The sequence below is a fragment of the Zingiber officinale genome, chromosome 3A, assembly GCF_018446385.1.
Source record: "Zingiber officinale cultivar Zhangliang chromosome 3A, Zo_v1.1, whole genome shotgun sequence".
NCBI lineage: Eukaryota > Viridiplantae > Streptophyta > Magnoliopsida > Zingiberales > Zingiberaceae > Zingiber > Zingiber officinale.
The window spans coordinates 34,168,266-34,186,280 of record NC_055990.1 but is presented as its reverse complement, the minus strand read 5'-3'; the positions used below and the strand labels follow the sequence as shown (position 1 = coordinate 34,186,280).

The following is an 18,015-nucleotide window of genomic DNA, read 5'->3' as shown; positions in this document are numbered from 1 at the left end:
ACCCACAAGGAGGTTTGAGCTAGCCGGAAGTTTTCCGGGGAGTAATCCACCGAAGGATCGGGATCGTCCACCTTACGGACAGCCGTGGAGTAGGAGCCCTAATCTCCGAACCACGTTAAACAACGTGTTAGCTTGGTTTGCAATTCTTATTCTTGTCTTAAGCTTTCTTTGTATTCATATTTGTAGTTAGTATTAGATTTCCGCTGCGTATACTAACAATAGTGTAGAAGGCGAGTATTTGGGGGTGCCGTCTATCCAACCCCCCTTCTAGCCGGCCGACCGATCCCCTACAGATTAGTTTCGGAGGTGCCAGCTATTCTGTAGCCTCCCCCTGACTTATTGGCTTTCCTTTTAAGATTTTTGTATAATTAGAGTTGGTTTTAGTTAAGTTTTAATGTTTAATTTGTAATTTAAAATTTAAGTTTTTAATTTTGAATTAATTAAATTTGTCAAATTATCTTTCTTTAAAAGAGTGTATTTAATATTTAAATTTTCATTCAATTTCAATTTTATTAGGTTAATTGAATTATCTTTCTTTAATAGCTTATTTTTAAAGTTTAAGTTTTTATTAATTTTTAAATTTGAATTAATTAAATTGTTTGAATTATATTTCTTTAAAGGTTTATCCTTGTTATTAATTGTTAATTTTGAATTTTCTAGATTATTTTTATTTAATATGTTATCTTTAACATTTAATTTTAAGTTTGTTAAATTCTGTTTTGATTTTATCAGAGTGTTTGAGTTTATCCTAATATTTTCTTTACCTTTTAAGTTGATATAATTAGTGGAATTTATTAGATAAGTTTTATCTTTAATATTTAATTTTTTGTTTGAATTATCAAATTTGTTTAGGTTTAAATTTGAATTTTTAGATTTATTAATTATTTTCAGATTTTTTGTAACGACCCGGCCCTTTGGGTACCAGGATTCATAAACTCTACTACTTAGCCTGGAGGTCTAGAGTTCGAATCCTGGGGAAGGCAAAAATCCACTACCAGAGGTGGAAAGTCCTAGTGAGTAACGGCACGGCCAAAAGGTCATCGGTCGACGACATGAGAGGTCGCCAAATGAGCCGACGACATAAGGGCCGCCAGTTAGGCTGCCACAAGGGTCGTCCAAGAGGCCAAAGGGTCGAGTCGTTATATTTTCTGTATTTTCTGAATTAATTATATTTGTTTTATCAGAAAATATCCTAGGGTATTTTCTGTATTTTCTGAATTAATTATATTTATTTTATCAGAAAATATCATAGGGGTATTTTTGCAGGTATTGTCATGTACGTTATTTTCACATATACTTTCAGGCATATCCAAATTAACATGCACATATTTTAAGCTACTACTAGCAAAGGTGTTTTGGTAAATATTGCTAACCTTGAGTGCAACCCCTAATTCAGCAGGTTTCTCCGTTGGATCTGACTCGAGTTCGGATTCGCTTTTGACTTGATCGTCTGACTCCAATGGTTTCTCGTGGAGCTTGATCAACTGGGTCCAAAGCTCACAAGCATTCTTGCACTTTTCTAGTCTGCATAAAACATTGTTAGGTAAAACACTACAAATAATTTTACTTATATTTTTGTTTAGTTCCGAGTCCTGAGAGGGTTTTCTCAATATTAGCACATAATCGAAATCTAAGCTTCCTAAGAAGCATTCCATTAATCGCTTCCAGTAGTTGAAATCTTAATCGTATGGTGGTGGTTCGTGGGGGTTCCGTCCTTCTAGAAGAGTCATTGAATGCTGAAGATGGAAAACTAAAAAGTGGTGCCAAGACTTGGTCTTGGATTAGCAGTGCGGGAAGAAAGAAATATAGTATTGCACTAATTTCAAAAAAATATAATAAAATATTAATAAAAAATATTATTTCAAAATTTTGAAAATGTAATATTTTGTCAATACTAAGCAATGGTGAAAAGATGACGATGTATTTTTCAAAAATAGTTTTGGAGGGGAAAAAACAAAAGGCGTAAGGTTTTATTTTAAAAATCAACGATATCTAAATTTTTCTTTAAAAAATACCCCCTATGCCTGATTGGTGGTTGCACCGAATCAGAGTGGTACCTGCTCTGATACCACTTGTTGGATCGTGATGTTTTGATAGAGGGGGGTGAATATCGAATACGAAAAATTCTTCGATAAGAGTTAAACGCAGCGGAAAAATTAAACAATGCTAACACAAATCAATTTTACTTGATTTGGAGTCTGTGTCGACTCCTACTCCAAGGTCCGCACTCTTTGAGTGCTTTCGGTGGGCAATCACTAGCAATTCGAAATTTATTACAAACTACGTACAGGAAATGCTAATGAAAAAGAAATACCGACAAAGAAATAAATTGAAAAGGAGAATTGTGTTGTCGGAACTTTGTTAGCGTCGCAGGAACGCAGAGTAGTAGAGCAAGCAGTAGGAGATCTTCTTTTCAGTTTATAGTTTAGCAAAAAAAGAGTATGACTTAGGTTCCGTCTTTCCGAGACCGGAATCTAGTCATGATCTCGACTTAGATATCCGAAATGGATCTAAGCCGGATTGACGTCTAATGTTCCCTTCCCGGGAACACGTTCTCACAGTCACTCCCTTCCAGTGACTTACCTTTACTCACCTGCCAGACGTCCGGTCAACCCTTCGACCCGTCTGGACTTCTCTCCAGCTATCCGGTCAGCCCATTGACCTAGCTGGACTTCTCGGCAAGCGTCCGGTCAGCCCATCGACCCGCTTGGACTTCGTGCCAGACATCCGGTCAGCCCATCGACCTGTCTGGACTTATCCTGCATACTCGGTCAGAGTGTTAGATCATGACAAACCTAACTTAACCTGATTTGTCATTCATCAAAACCTGAGTTAGACCGTTAGTGCTAACCGCACCAATACTTACAATATTATAAATTCAACATCTATACAAGCAATTGGGAGCATAAAAAAAGAACCTAAACTAGAGCATCATACTCAAGAAAACAATCAAGAACATCAAGCCAAAGGATCTGAAGTTCACTAATTATAGAAGCTATCTAAAATATAATTCAAGTAAGGAACATGCACAATCTTGTGAAGCAAAAATCATGGTGAACAACCCTTAAAGTTTAGTGAGGAAACCATCACATAGAAAGATCCAAAACTTACACTCGTACCAACAATTTGGGGGCACAAGGAAAGAAATTAAACCTTGGGGACATCTTCCTCAAAACCAAACAAACATTAGAAGGTATAGGTTCCTAATTCCACAAGACATAGAAACTAATTAAAGCCTTAACAAGGTAGAGAGTATGCCTTCAAATCTTTAGTTACTCACTCCCTCTTCTTGTCTTCCCTTGGAGCTCTAGAACCGGTGGAGGATAATGGGGAGGGTGGAGCTTCTTAGGGTTGGTGGATCAATAAGAAGATGGGGCTTTTGGAGGTAGGGGTTTTTAAAGAGATGGAGCTTAGGACTTTATCTAAATTTTATCCACCAAATTATATAAATTTTATCATACTAAGTCATAAAAATTTATATTCATATGTTATATAAATTTTTATACTAAGTTTTATAAATTTTGTACATGCTAAGTCCTATAAATATTTACTAATCCCTATAAATTTTCATATAAAAATATATACACGAGTTATAAAATTTTATAAACTTACCGAGTCACATATTGGGATAAAATTCTTATACACTTTTATATCTTACTATTTTTCTTAATAAAATTGATTAATCTAAATTCCATAATTGTGAGCTAATTGAATTAATTAAATTAAATAAATTCTTAATTAAATCTACATTAATCAAATAAACCCTCTTAATTGAACAATTAGATTTTTAGACACTATAATATATATAATTTAATTCTTCGCACAAGGTTAGAACAAGATCCAAATCCAAATCTAATGAAAAAGGATATCATTTTTCCCAGTCATTTTGATTCATAGTTTTCAAGTTTAACCAATTGAGTCATGTTTGGCACTCGCAAATCATGGGTGAACAGGGACAACAACCAATCAATTCACACTAGCATCAAATTACTTAATGCTCTATGATCTCGTCCGAAATTGACGAAGGCGGTAAGCTGGGGGCGTGGCTCTACTTATTAACTAGATAAAGATTTCGTGTTATCCTACAACACAAGAAGCGTTAGTGCCAAGTTAGAGAAGGGATCCTCCATGTTGACTCTCCAACGCTCAAGTCAGTGATTGATTTTAGAGAAACAAGTAGTAGTTATGAACTATAGCAAATAGCGTATATAAATAAGAAACATCTCATATCTCCGTCTATAAATAGAAATCCATTTTATAGTGTCTCTGTTATGTTGTACACGTATCTCAAAGCATTAGCATTATTTCCAAAGCTTTCCCAAGAAAGGACAGGCCATAAAGTGCTTCTAAAGGATGATTTACCGATGGGATATTCGTTGTCCTTTTCTGCACAAACTTTCAAAAGAGTTCGATATGACATGTATATGGATCCTGTTGTAAGCCAACCGGTCACCACTCGACCGGGAGATCGCCCGTTCGGCTTTACATAATGCAATTAATAACTCATTCTTCACTTAGCCCCTTACTTTGTCTAGGATGTGCCATATGTCCGATCAGCTCCTAGCTTCGACCGGACAGGGTCATGGGCCGGGTAAAGTAGTACTTAGCTTCGAATTCATCTGCAAGTTATAAAGGATGGCCACTCTGGAGGTACGGTCGGCACTTCACGTCCGACCGTTAATGCGAGGTCCGCTCGGCCAACATAGCCTGGTCAACAATTCTAGGTCTAGCAGTCCACGTGCCTTTGATCACTTGACTTTGACCTCCACGTTAGTTAATCCTTCCAGCTTTGACCCGTTTTTTGGAGAGCCATCATTATTAGGGGCCTGAGATCATCTCCAACTGATATCCTTTTACACTTTTTTGGTGTAAAACGAACACCAAATAAACTCCAATGTAATACCAAATTTGTACCATTTTGGTGCAAGTGAACAGTGCAGCATCACCAAAATGGTGCAAGTGCCTTTTTTTAATGTAATATATTATAATATTAAATGCATATTTAAAATATTATTAAATATTATAAATTAATATTATTTAATTTAATTAAATTTATTATGTAAATTTTATATGTTATAAATTTATATTAGTTATTAACTTAAATAAGTAATATTTAAAAATATTTGTTATATTACTTAAGATTATAAATATTTTAAAATTTATAATAGCGGTAAGTTTACAACAAACACACAATCAAACATTTAAAATTTTAAATTGCATAAATATAAAATACATAATAGCCCAACATACAATTTAAAGATACGACAAATACTAAAGTAAACATACATTCAAAATAACTATAATAATATTACGATACTAAACAAATCATTGTTTAATATTTTAGAAAATCACTTCCTAATAAATCACCGAAATAATCATGAAATTAACTAGAGTCATTCAAAGGATCTTGAGATCCTTATCCTTCTTCTTGAGATGAATGGAATTTAGATCCTTCTTCTTGACGTGGAATTAATTGAGATTTTTGGCTTTCAGTCCTCTTTTGCATAATTCGGACTTATTCACCATGAATAAATTCATACATTATCAGATAAGCAATGGTATTCAAATCTTTAAATAAAATTTTATTCTCTTCCTTGAATATATATATAGCAGCATCGGTACTTTGATCCAACGTCGCAACAAGTATGTCATTTTATGGAACCATTTTTTAAAAAAAAAAATTCAATTTTTGAAAAGTTTTCTATAAAGTTACTAGCTATTATATTTCTCAGAAAATATTTCAAGATTTTTCAATGTTAATAATTATTTTTGAACATTGTTTATAAATTAAAAAATTCATATTTTCAAAACTTAAAACTTCTTGATTTTCTTTATTGTCACTATATTTTATCCCTTAGACTTTGCTTCATTTATTTCCAGTTATTTGCATAAACTATCCCATTTTAATGTGATCAAAGGGAGAGAATTAGAGATTAAATCTAGGGGAAGGGTACAATTTTTTTTGTACTTGTAATTTCATAACTGTTATTTGTTGTTGGTTTACTCTAACTTAACTTGGAGTTCCTCACATAAAAAAGGAAAGATTGTAAGTACTTTGTGATAGTTTTGATGTGATCAACAAAGTCAAGTTAAGTCCTGTTATGTTTTAATACCTGTGTCTAAGTATGCAGGAACTTAGGAGCACAGGAGGTCGAGTGAAAGACGTAGCTAGCAAGAAGGACGACATGGGAGAGAGTCAACGAGGTCGGTGCGTCCAAGGGACGAAGTGCTGTGAAAAAGTACGCTAGCGGATGAGAAGGAGGTGCACGCCGTTTCCGAGGGACTAGAAGCCGAAGCGGAAGATTGCTCGAGAATGTCGAAAGATGGGTTCGGGTGAGCCCTATTTTGAATGACCGAAATCACCCAAGCAAGCGAACAGAAGCGGAAGACTCGGACCCAAGCGAGCGGAACCAGAGCGTAAGACCCAGACCGAAAAGTCAACAGAATGCTGACTTTTTTGTTTCGAGCACCCAGAATCCCTCCGACCGTTTTGTTGCGACGGGGATAAAATTTTATCGCCCTCTAGACGTTTGGAACCCTTTCAGACACCCTAACTATGGCTATAAATACAACTCTGATCCCAGTAGCTCAGAACAACACTTGTAAACGCTTCTCTTTTTGTTCTACTACTTGTTTATGAGCCGTCAACATTGTAAAAGGCTACTCTGCTCCAAGGAATCTTTTTAATGAGCTTTAACTATCTTGAATTAGTAATCCCCTGCTTGCAAACTAAGTAAAATATCTCTGCCTCTTTTTCTTTAATTAGTTTCTTAATTTCTTCTATGTAAGTATTTGTTTTATTAAAACTATAAAAGTTAAAGAAAGATTTGTTTAATTTTATGCAATACTATTTATCCTCCTCTAGTCGGTCGCCAAGAGACCTATAGGTAGTACTGATGGTTAGAGTTGAATGGTTTCATTTGCACAAAGCTTATTGGATTTGCAGGCAGATATTTGGTCATTAGGAATTACTGCGATCGAGATGGCCAAAGGTGAGCCTCCTTTGGCTGATATCCATCCAATGAGGGTTCTTTTCATGATACCAAAAGAAAACCCTCCTCTTGTTTGTTTTTCTCTGTTACAAGCAAACTTAATTTATCGTAGTATGAAATTTGATGATCATTTTGTTCTATGCAGCTCGATGAGCATTTCTCTCGGCCTATGAGAGAATTTGTATCTTTATGTTTGAGGAAAGATCCTGCTGATGTAAACTCTTCAAACTAATCGAAGTTTTATACACAAGAAGCAATCTATAATTTTCTGGTAGACTCTTCATGGTTACATCTTACACCATTGAGTTAATCTGCTGGAGTAATTTTCTGGAATTTGAATTCAGCGACCGAGTGCGAAGGAGCTTCTGACATCGTTTAATCAGAAATGCCAAGAAAAGCTCAAGGCTTTTGGAGAGAATAAGGTTTTTTGTTACACTGTGCACTCTACAAAAACTTTTCATATCTGTATCATGCTTTGTGTTTGCTTCACAGAGGAAGACCAAAGGTCAATGCAAAAGAAGGCATGAACACCCAAAAAACCCTTCAAAACCAAGCTTCTTGTTCAAGGCATGCTATGATGAATCATGTATAAGATGCTTATGACTTGGCCATAATAAACATTTCTCCTGAAGTAAAATGCCTGTGAATATTCTAGAGAGAAAACTGGTGTGCAAAAGGCATCGAGGAATTCTCATTCTCATCAAGTGAAGAACTAACTCAGACCAGAGCTTCTGCTGCAGCTGCTTCACCTGCACTATCATTCTTGATTATTACTGCATTTGATATTATTCTGCAAGTTGCTGGTGATATGTCTGGAGGAGCTGTAGTCGCTGCAGTCACGGAGTCATTGATGGATTTGGAATGTCAAATGCCTGGCTCTTGTGAAGCCCTTGTTATCAAGTCGCTGAAGCGGTTGTGCAGGTTCTTTTGTTTGTTCGTCTTCGTACCTAATGCTTTGCATTGTTTTCTACAAATGATTTACCATTTCCATTGAATCAGTTCCAAGGATCCTTCATTGAAGAGAATCCATGACTTGACATTCAATGTTTTTAAGGAGACCACCAAGACGTCCCAAGATTCAGCTGATGGGAAGAGGCAAGTAAATGCAAAAGAGAACCCTAGTTTAAACCCACTCGCGGGATTTCTCCTCTCAAGGTCAGTGAATACCATGGTTGTTGTGTTTCTAAGTTCTTTGGTTTTGGATGTAACTTGGATCCGGGGCAATAACATGTGCAGATGGCAGAACCATGTTTCATAGGAACTCAACTCTTGAAGGTTCTACAAGTGCTGATAACAGAGATTGTCTATCTTGGGTAAGAAAGTTTGTCTTGTTGATGTTGTAAATGTAATGCCTACAAATTTTTGTAGAATTTTGTTTTTGTTTTTTGTTGTTGTTAATTATGTCTCAAACTATGTGCTGTGCTCATAAATTTTTTATAATTGAGAGCTCTCCTACATCAAGCTCCTCACAAAATCTTGGAATAAGAGAAGATATCATAACACTATTTGATGTCATGAACAAAACATATAGCAGGATTAAAGAAATACATGGTGTTTGGAATCTACACAGTGAAAATAGTTATGTGGAATTAATAAACTACCATTTCACATATACGAGAGTGCACTTAATTAACTACAATGCAACTGACCTTTAGTCAACAAGCTGTGGAGCTGCTTGCTCTGTCAGATCGACAAGAGGCTGTCTTACAACGTCTGAAACCTCCTCATTTCCATCAGCAGGTGGTTTTGTGAACACAATGAACAAGATGTTGTTCACGATTGTAAGTAGAAGAAGTGCTGCAGCAGTGTATGCGAGAAAAGAATCTGAAATTTCTGGCATCTCTTCCACCTGCCTGCCAGTCATCATGAAGTCTCTCTCAAGATCGGATTCTGCAGTTCCATTTAATTAAGTAAATGCATTGGTTAAAGGTAAATAAGAAATCCTTATGATATTGCAGACCATCTACCAGGACACCTAAAGTGGACCAAAAAAAAAGGAGTAACAGAATTGAACTTCAAATTCATTGCGTAGTCTTTCATAGCTAATAAGCTATCTGAATGGATAAAACCGTGGTACTATATTCCAAACAATGCCGTCAACTGTGTTGAAGGGTAAAAGGCGTCGACGACTGTGTGAAGATCTGCCTGAAGGATGATGGAACAAAGATGAACTAGGCGAACTGATTGAGTTGACGATGATAGACGAAGAAGACGAAGGCATTAAGAGTGTAGGAGTTGGGTTGCTTGGAGAGGTAGGCAAAACAAGTAAATGAACCATACTGAAGGTTTGTCTAAGATCTACTTACCTGTTCTTCTACCAGTCAAGCATAAAATCAAACATCGAAAAGGCACTTGCATGGTCGAACAACAGCATGATCCACGGAATCACAAAGAAAAACGAGAAATCAACAAGCCTCAGGGTTGGTTGGCCACATGACTCGCCAACAAAAGATCGCCTTAATCTGAACCAAATCAATGGAAAAGAGTAAACGCGCAGTACCTAGAAAAGGGGGAGGGGCAGGCCGCTTCTTCCTCGGTAGGGTTTCTCGTTGGGCAAGGGACTCGAGCTGCTGGTCCAGCTGTCGTAGTGCTTCCCGGGCCTTGTCCCGATCGACCTCCGACCTTGTTTCATCCCTCCCCAAGGGGCCATTCACAGAGAAAGTCCTGTGGAATCTACCGCGGTCAAGGCGACGGATGCCATGCCAGGGCGAGAGAAGGAACGAGGGGCTCTGGTGGATGAGCGGGAGAGAAGACGGAACCATGAGAGCTAAGCAGCGAGACTGCCACCGCGCAGATCTTTTGCAGATGACTTCTGGCCATCGTTCTCAGGCCTTCAAAGCGGCTTATAGAACGGGCTCAGTGAAGCCCAAGCCTGCACTGCGACTTATTGATGAGCTCAGTGAATTCGTGGCACGAGCAAGACTCGAAAAGGCAACAAATTCTAGCAATAACGTTCATCCAGACGGGTCCAATATCGCCGTGTAGTTATCGACTATGTCAATCCGTGGGAGAAAAAAAAACAGGAAGTTACACCATTCATATTTTTTATTTATCTGATGCTTACAAATTTCTATTAAGGTCAATGACAGAGATCGTTCAACCAGAAGTTACATCTCAAACAAACAGTTTCTGACTTGTCATGAGGACAGGAGTAGAAGAGATGGGAAACAATCTCAGTCGTACTCTGGGAGCTTTTTTGCAAGCAGAAAATACCATAAATTGGAACAAAACTGAAAGGGAAATCATTGTACATGTGAATTCTAACTCTGCTTCAAGTCTTGATAAGAACATATTTATCAGGAAAAATGAGGAAACAAGGCTTTCAACTCTCTGACAAAAAAAAACAACGTATTAGTTTATCACACATGCGAAGCAACATGAAAGTATTTGATAGAGAAACACCACTAGATGATAAAAGCCTCTTTGCTTATTAATTTTTTATTTTTACGCAATGAAGACATCATTCATCTATCACCTAGAATCACTGGTTCAAGTTGGTAAATCTATCACCTTTACAAAAATGATTAACCAGACCAAAGAATTCTTGTATAAAAAATTACAGAAGCTGAATTTGTCAAAGCACTTTCCTAATCAGTCAAAAAAGTATGAAACTCCTGGAAATATAGAGAAAAACATAATTTAATTACATTACTAATAACCATATAAAACTAGACCAAGTTCAAGGGGAAATGACCTTCAGTGTTCATTTTTGGAGCTAACACAAAATATACAAGTTTTTTTTTAACACTAAGAATTTGGACTGAAGCAATGCTAGAGCTCTACTAAGCTACAGCCTACAGAAGACCACTGGAGAAATTTCCATAATAGATGAAAACTTGGTGGAAGAACAGCATGTGGAACTACATAGAGAACAAAATTAGAGAGAAAACTGTATTTTGTTCATTACTTTAAAATTTGTTTGGTCCTATATTTTTTACCTTCTAAAACTTGTAGGGATGGGATATAAATAGAAGCTACAAAAATGCTCCCTTCACTATTAGCTGAGTTTTCTTAGTAATTATATAAGAGACAAGCATAAAAATTTCTTATTGGATTTCCAGCAGCAATGAAATACTACCTTCTTGATCAAATTTACTCTGATAATTTTTCATCAAATTATGATCTTATTTTATATGTACCTAGCTTAAATACATTCTACTACTTTTACTCTTTCTAGTATACTTGTTCAATCTTGCTCGTCTTAACTGATCAGATTGTTTTAGTCACTATAAGATCCCTTTCCATTGTTTTGTAAACAAAACCAACAGTGCGTCTCATGTTGCATTGGAAGATCACTTCACATGCAACTTAACATCAATATATGTACGTATGTACATGCATATGTATATAGCCTGGGTCTTCTATTTATTGCAGTTTCATGTCAAAAGGAAAACAGATATTTTTAAGGGGAAAAAAATTCAAACTGCCGTCCAGATCACTTTCACGTGAGATAACGACATGAATTAGCTTATCTGAGGACAAAGTGCAACTCATAGCTCCTTGGAAATGTTTGGTTATTTGAGTCAGCCATATTAGAACAATCTTCTGAAATCTAAATATTTCATTGCTCAAAAAGGCCAATGATCTCCTACAAAACCAAAATTATATTATATTATAAAAATTAAGGAAAATGATCAAAGCCACCGCATTCAATCTCATTATTAGAATATCACAACATAAAAGTAGGTTGACTAGTAATCTAGGTCAATCAATTAGTACCATGCTAGCATTTTTTTATAATCCAGGTGTTCAAGTATTGTCCGACTAATCTTGGAGGTAGACAACCTTCTCCCTATTCACCTACCGAGTAAATCCATAGCACAACTTATGTACACTTAGGGGCAGAGCTCTAGAATATTCATCCCTATTGGGATTTGAACTCGGGTTCTCTTATTTGTTCCCCCAAGTATTTTACCACTGTACTACACCCGTGGGGGCGCTAGCATGCTCTTATTGTTTCAACTAGGGTTACATCTACCTTAGGTGACACAATTTGGGCGACATACAGCAACATTTACAACTAAATCATCAACTTCCATATCATTCCAAGAGAATAGGGAACACCTACACCTTAAAGAGATAAGATGCAGCTTCATATAGGATTGTAAAATAATTATTCAATATTCGTCTATTTACATCAACCTTGACTAATTTTTCAAGTGAACAATGCCAACAAATTTGTGGATCCTGATTATTTGATGCATCCTACATGAATCCTTATGAATCTTGTTGCCATTGCGGTCTATATAAAACATCTTTAGTAATAGTCATGATTTAAATCACTCTCAATTTTAATTGTGTCAAACAATGCTAACATTTTCGCTCCCGGAGCCCTCGCATCTTCAACCGAGTTATTCAACTTGTCTAACTATGATGTAAACCATGTTCAAAATCTTCAACAAGAAATACTTTTCAAAATCTCAATGTACTTAAATGAAAAATGAAATTTAAAAACAATATTTCTTTTTCCTAATGTGTCTTGTTGAGTGTTTCCCCTATTCCTGAATATTTCCACTCTCTCCTTTTTGAAGGGCCTATTTTCTATATGCCTACTTTAGGCATTCTGAAACTTGGGTCTATACAACAATGGCAAGAAGAATTAAGAGCCATCAAAATAACAAATTATATATTGAACGATTAAATATGTATTTTTCAAACAAGTAGACAATGTTTGTTTAAGAAATGCATATATACCGGTATATATTTAAATAGGCATTAAGAATTACAAAGAATCAATGAATCTATGCATATTATTTCAGAATGGTATGTTCCTCTTACATAACAAGCAAAGAAAATTCATTTACTGTTAAGTTTAGAAAGTTGAGATACCTGCATATGTTTGCTTATTCTTAGCAAAATAACCACATGCAAAATCTTCAATTTCTTTGCCTGTGATATCTAAGTCTGGATTTCCAAGCCTGTAGCTCAATGAACTAGTGACGTCAAGGTCTAAAAATGATAATTGCCAAGTGGGATCTCCAAAAACTGAATCATCACGATATAAATTTTCATAGCTTGCTTCATATTTAAAACATGAAGTGGTACGATTAGTGTTGGCCGCCGGAGGAGAGACACTTCTTTCAAAATTGCTTCCTCCTAAAACAGTATTATCAGTACCAACACAACTTACATTGCCACCCCAAAAGCCTGAGAAACTTCCCTCAATTTGAGATGAAATTGGAAGAGAGCTTGCCCAATTCAATCTGCTATTGCTAAAGCTACCAAGGTTCTCTCTCCCAGATGCCATGGAGGCACTTGCAGTTGTAGAATTTACAGTATAATTGAGTTCAGTGTTTCCCAATACATTTTGAGGCAGCAAACTAAGAAGTGTACCAGTATTTTGGTTAATACTACTATATGGCATTGGACTATTATACCTATTTAAATTCCTATCGCAGTAAGAGTTCAATTCCTGTTGATACTTGAGAATGCTATTGAGGTTGGCATTTCCTAAAATACTTGAACTCAAAGTTGGATCATAATCAATTCCTACTCTGAAACCAGAGACTAGGGAAGAGAGCCCATTCCTCCAAGCAGACAATGCTCTTAATTTGGCATCCATCTTCATACCATATCCACTGAATAAGCTTGGATTATTTCCCTGTGTATACCCACTAAGAAAACTATTTCCTTCTTGTGTACACCCACTAAGCAAACTATTTCCTCCATTCACACCATAGTTATATCCATCAGTCTGCAACCGTGTGTTGGGGCCAGGTGAAAGTTCTTTAGGCACAGCCCTCTTGACCTCTACCTTCTTACCATTCAGATCATGGAAAGAATTGAGCAATACCTTATTCACAGCATCCTCAGAGTCATAAGTAATGAAACCAAATCCCCTAGGTCGCTGAGTGTTATGGTCATACATTACCACGGCATCTGTGATTGTCCCAAACTGATCAAAATAGTTCTTAAAGTCATTCTCTGTTATTGTAGGTGGTAGGCCTCCGACAAATATTTTCCTTGTACGGCCAGGGCTAAGAGATCCACAGATACTATTGTTGTTGCTTCTATTAAGAATTTGTTGGTCTTCCCTCGGAACAGCTTTCTTCACATCCACCTAAAGATTAATTAAGAACCGCCATTTTAGCCAAAGCCTAAGCTCGAGAGGCGATAACAACAATCTAGATCGCATTAAATCAGAAGAAAGGATTTAACTTACTATTCGACCGTCAATGGCATGCTTTTCCATGACAACCCTTTCAGAAACGGCAGGGTGAGTAAACACGACAAACCCGAAGCCTCGGGCGCGGCCCGTGTTCCGATCCTTCATGATGACAACCTCCGCCACCTCTCCGAACTTGCTGAAGTGCTCCCTGAGGTCATCCTCATTGGTGTCCCACGAGATGCCGCCGATGAAGAGTTTTCGCGGATCCACCGCCATTCCTTTCCCTGCAAATTATCCACTAGACGAACCGTCGGCATCATCGTCGACACCATACTGGCCATCCAGAAACTAGCCGAGAACAACCGAAAGGCATCACGGAAAATCGGATCCAACGACGAGCTACTAATCCGCGGGAAAAAAAAAAAAATCTTGGTCAAGGGGCCTAACCACGTCAATCAATCGACAAGCAACCATTGTCCCACAGTCCCGACAAAAGGCAACAAAGCATCGGTACGAGGCAAAAAGTACCAAAAAAGGCGAAATCAATACCAATAAGATCACGAGAAAACCCTTCATGTCAGAAACAAACAATCGAGTGAATTGACGATAAAATGAGGGAGGAAGCGGCTTACCGATCAGGAACAGGAAAGCATCAGATGCGCAGGCGATCCGAAGAACGGTCGACCGCCTCGATGTTGGAAGAAGAGGAGGAGGGTGAACGCGAAGGCATCACAGGGGAGCCTCCGCCTCTCTCTCTCCTTCCTCTTCTTTCTCTTTTCCCTCTGCGCCTTCGTCTATTATTAACTTAAACATGAGATTTCCTAACCATTACCGCTTCATATCTTTTGGTTATTAAAAAAAGACGCTTTTTTACTGGTCCTAAATATTACGTTTTGAAGGACCTTATGCATATTTCGTATATATAACTTATAAATTTTTTTTCAATTTGAAAATTTTTTTATATTTAATACTATAATTTAATCCCTAAATATTAAAGAAAAAAATAAAACAAAAAATTTTAGAAAAAAAATTATGTTAGTCGTGGAGGAGGAGTATGAACTTCTCCATATGCTAACTTATTCGACAATTTACCAAAGGGTACATGTAAAGATCTAAATTTATCAAAAGGCGTATGTTACTTTGATATTTATCAAAGAACGTACTTTTTTTAACTATATTTTCTATTTTACCCTCATGATAATTTGACTTTTCTATTATTTTTTTTCTCCATTATTTTTCTCTCTTTGCTCTCTTCTCTCTTTTTTGTATCGGCATGCAGAATATATGAATAACATTAATTAATTTTTTAATAATATTTTAATACATTTGAAAAAGTAAAAAATAAACAATGAATAACATATTTGAACTCTTTATAATTTCATAAATCCACTAGAACTAAAATAAATATAATCGGAGTTGTTTAGGTCGATCAGTGGATTTCAGTCAAAATTCACTGATGAACCTAAAGAGCTCTGATTGCACCTATTTCAGTTTCTATGGATTTCTAAAATTACAAGGAGTTCAAATATGATATCCATTATTTATTTTGGCTTTTCATAGATGTTAACATGTAAAATGAAAGAATCGTCAAAAACGCCCACATTGGACCTGATATGATTCCATATCAGGTCCACCATAGGTTTTTTTTTTGCTGATTCTTTGATTTGATATATTAACATTTATGAAAAAGCGAAATAAATAATGGACAGCATATTTGAACTTCTTGCAATATCAGAAATCCATAAGAACTGAAATGACAACAATCGGAGTTCCTTAGGTCCATCAGTAGATTTTAACCGAAACCCACTGATGGACCTAGGGAGCTCCGATTGCAGTCATTTCAGTTCCTATAGATTTCTGATGTTGTAAGGAGTTCAAATATGGTGTACATTATTTATTTCGCCTTTCATAGATGTTAATATATAAAATCAAATAATCAGTAAAAAAAAAATCACGTTGAGCTTGATATCATATCAAGCCCAACTTGGAAAGCCAAGTTATGGTACATTAGTGCAAAGCACCTTGATCTTTAACTAGGTCATCTCTTACAGCAAGAGCTCTGTTTGTGAGTTATTTAGATCTGATTAAATGGATCTCATCTCATCACTGAATTGTATATTCTCTACCACTAGTAATCCTCAGACTATTTAAATCATATTAATTATTCTAAGAAGATATTTCTTTGATCTTCTTTGCCCCTAAAACCTTCTACTCCACTTAATTCAAGTCATCTTAGAAATTTATCAATATTCATAAATATTCATATTTTGTTAACTTATTTATAATCTATCAGGATTACAAATAGAAACCTTACAAATGACTACGATGTAAGGTATACCAGCAATTAGACTATGTTAAATGCTCAATTCTAGAAATGAAAATTTATGTTTTTCAGTTCAGGGTTCATAGTGTCTTTTGTGTTTAATAAAATTCTTCATATTATTATTAAGGTAACATGACAAGTACCTGAGTGCTGCTATCAAATACTGCAACTCAATGATCTTATTTTGTGATTCTTTTATAGTAATTCCCAATGCACCTACTTGCAAGCTAATGTGCATTTCATTTTAAGAGTTTTACGCGGTTTTATAAAAGCTAATAGTTTCTGGCTAGGAAAAACCTCAAAAACAGAGCTCCAGCATTGATGAAAGTTAGACCTGATATGATTTTATATCAGACTCATGTTAGGCCTGATATGATTTTATATCAGGCCCATATTGGGCCTGATATGATTTCATATCAGGCCCACGTTGGGACTAATATGATTTCATATCAGACCCAACGTCTGTTTTTTTTACCGATCCTTTGATTTTATATATTAACATCTAAGAAAGGTGAAATAAATAATGGACACCATATTTGAACTTTTTGCAATATCAGAAATCCAAAGGAACTGAAATGGGTGCAATCGGAGCTCTCTAAATTCATCAGTAGATTTTGGTCCAATCGAAGCTCCGGTCGCAATCCGGATATATATATCACTTAATAAATTATTTTAATTTATTAGTAATTTATCGTACTAAATATTTAATGATATACTAATCATTTAAAGTTGTGTAAAAAATACTAAATAATAATAATAATAATAAATAATAAATATTATATATATTGATCCTGTCCGAGCGTAGAGTCGATAGACGCTGGGGACGTAACGCTCTCCGCTGCCCTCTGATAATGGTGTAGACCTCCGATAAATCCTGCAAAGAAGCCGAGCCGGGAAGGGTTTCCCGGCGATGACCCTCCGACGCTAAGTCAGGCAGCGAAGAAGAGGAGCAAAGTAACGCTAAGAATCGCATACCTCCATCAAAATCTGGGGGTTCTTATATAGGACCTCGGGGAGGTGCGGGCACGCTTCTCCAAACATACCTCAGTAGGGTTGTGTCAGAAAAGTATGTCTGACGTCATTCCGCAATCATCCGAGCATATCCCTGATGTGACGGTGGAAACTTCCACCGTACGATACTTTATCCGTTCTGGCCGCCGACCATGCTGTTTGTCGGCGGCAGGTGTCTCGAGGATGAAGTTACCAGCTGTCCTTTTTGTCTTTTTGCGCTCTTACTTGTTCCCGGGCCGAGCGGACCAACCGCTCGACGCTCATGGCCTCCGGGAATGCTCCGGTACCTCGGACCGGGCGGGGAAGCCCTGCTCATGTGCTCGGATGGACTTGCGTCTTATTGTCTTGTGGCTCGGCCGAGCGACCTGTCCGCTCGGCCCAGAGACTCTTTTACTTTAGAGCATCGGAAACCCGACCCCTAGTCGGACTGTCTTTCGTCCGGCCTGGGAGACTTATGGCTGGATGTTAGGTCAGCCGGATGTTTGGTCGGCCCGCCAATTCGCTCGGCATGACCTCTGTCAGCTCGGGACGACCTTGGTGTTGACCCTCTTGACCATTGACCTCCACGTGTCGTTGACCTT

General features: G+C 36.8%; 3 protein-coding genes across 4 annotated transcripts in view; all 3 read right to left on the bottom strand.

Annotated features, from left to right (window-relative positions):
• Positions 1-7,298: 7,298 nt before the first annotated feature.
• On the bottom strand, positions 7,299-9,899 carry LOC122051716. The gene is made up of 2 exons (XM_042612962.1): positions 9,493-9,899; positions 7,299-8,882 (listed from the first exon to the last, which is right to left on the bottom strand). The coding sequence occupies exons 1-2, from the start codon at positions 9,752-9,754 to the stop codon at positions 8,644-8,646; spliced, it is 501 nt and encodes a 166-aa protein (XP_042468896.1). The 5' UTR covers positions 9,755-9,899; the 3' UTR covers positions 7,299-8,643.
• Positions 9,900-10,019: 120 nt separating this feature from the next.
• On the bottom strand, positions 10,020-14,915 carry LOC122051710 (heterogeneous nuclear ribonucleoprotein A0-like). Its single transcript, XM_042612943.1, has 4 exons — positions 14,733-14,915; positions 14,155-14,384; positions 12,822-14,052; positions 10,020-10,322 (listed from the first exon to the last, which is right to left on the bottom strand). The coding sequence occupies exons 2-4, from the start codon at positions 14,374-14,376 to the stop codon at positions 10,315-10,317; spliced, it is 1,461 nt and encodes a 486-aa protein (XP_042468877.1). The 5' UTR covers positions 14,377-14,384; positions 14,733-14,915; the 3' UTR covers positions 10,020-10,314.
• The window catches only part of LOC122051711 (heterogeneous nuclear ribonucleoprotein A0-like), a 34,679-nt gene continuing 26,683 nt past the window's right edge, over positions 10,020-18,015 (bottom strand). For both annotated transcript variants that reach the window (XM_042612944.1, XM_042612945.1), the window contains exon 4: positions 10,020-10,320. The gene's annotated coding sequence lies outside the window, so the exon portion shown is untranslated. The remainder of the gene's footprint in view (positions 10,321-18,015) is intronic.

Excerpts from the sequence above, each read along its gene's own strand:
- LOC122051716 (XM_042612962.1), bottom strand. The coding sequence starts at position 9,754 with ATGGTTCCGTCTTCTCTCCCGCTCATCCACCAGAGCCCCTCGTTCCTT. Across the intron at positions 8,883-9,492 it reads TGCCCCTCCCCCTTTTCTAG|AATCCGATCTTGAGAGAGAC; the intron begins GTACTGCGCGTT and ends ATGGAACTGCAG.
- LOC122051710 (XM_042612943.1), bottom strand. The coding sequence starts at position 14,376 with ATGGCGGTGGATCCGCGAAAACTCTTCATCGGCGGCATCTCGTGGGAC. Across the intron at positions 14,053-14,154 it reads ATGCCATTGACGGTCGAATA|GTGGATGTGAAGAAAGCTGT; the intron begins GTAAGTTAAATC and ends ATTAATCTTTAG.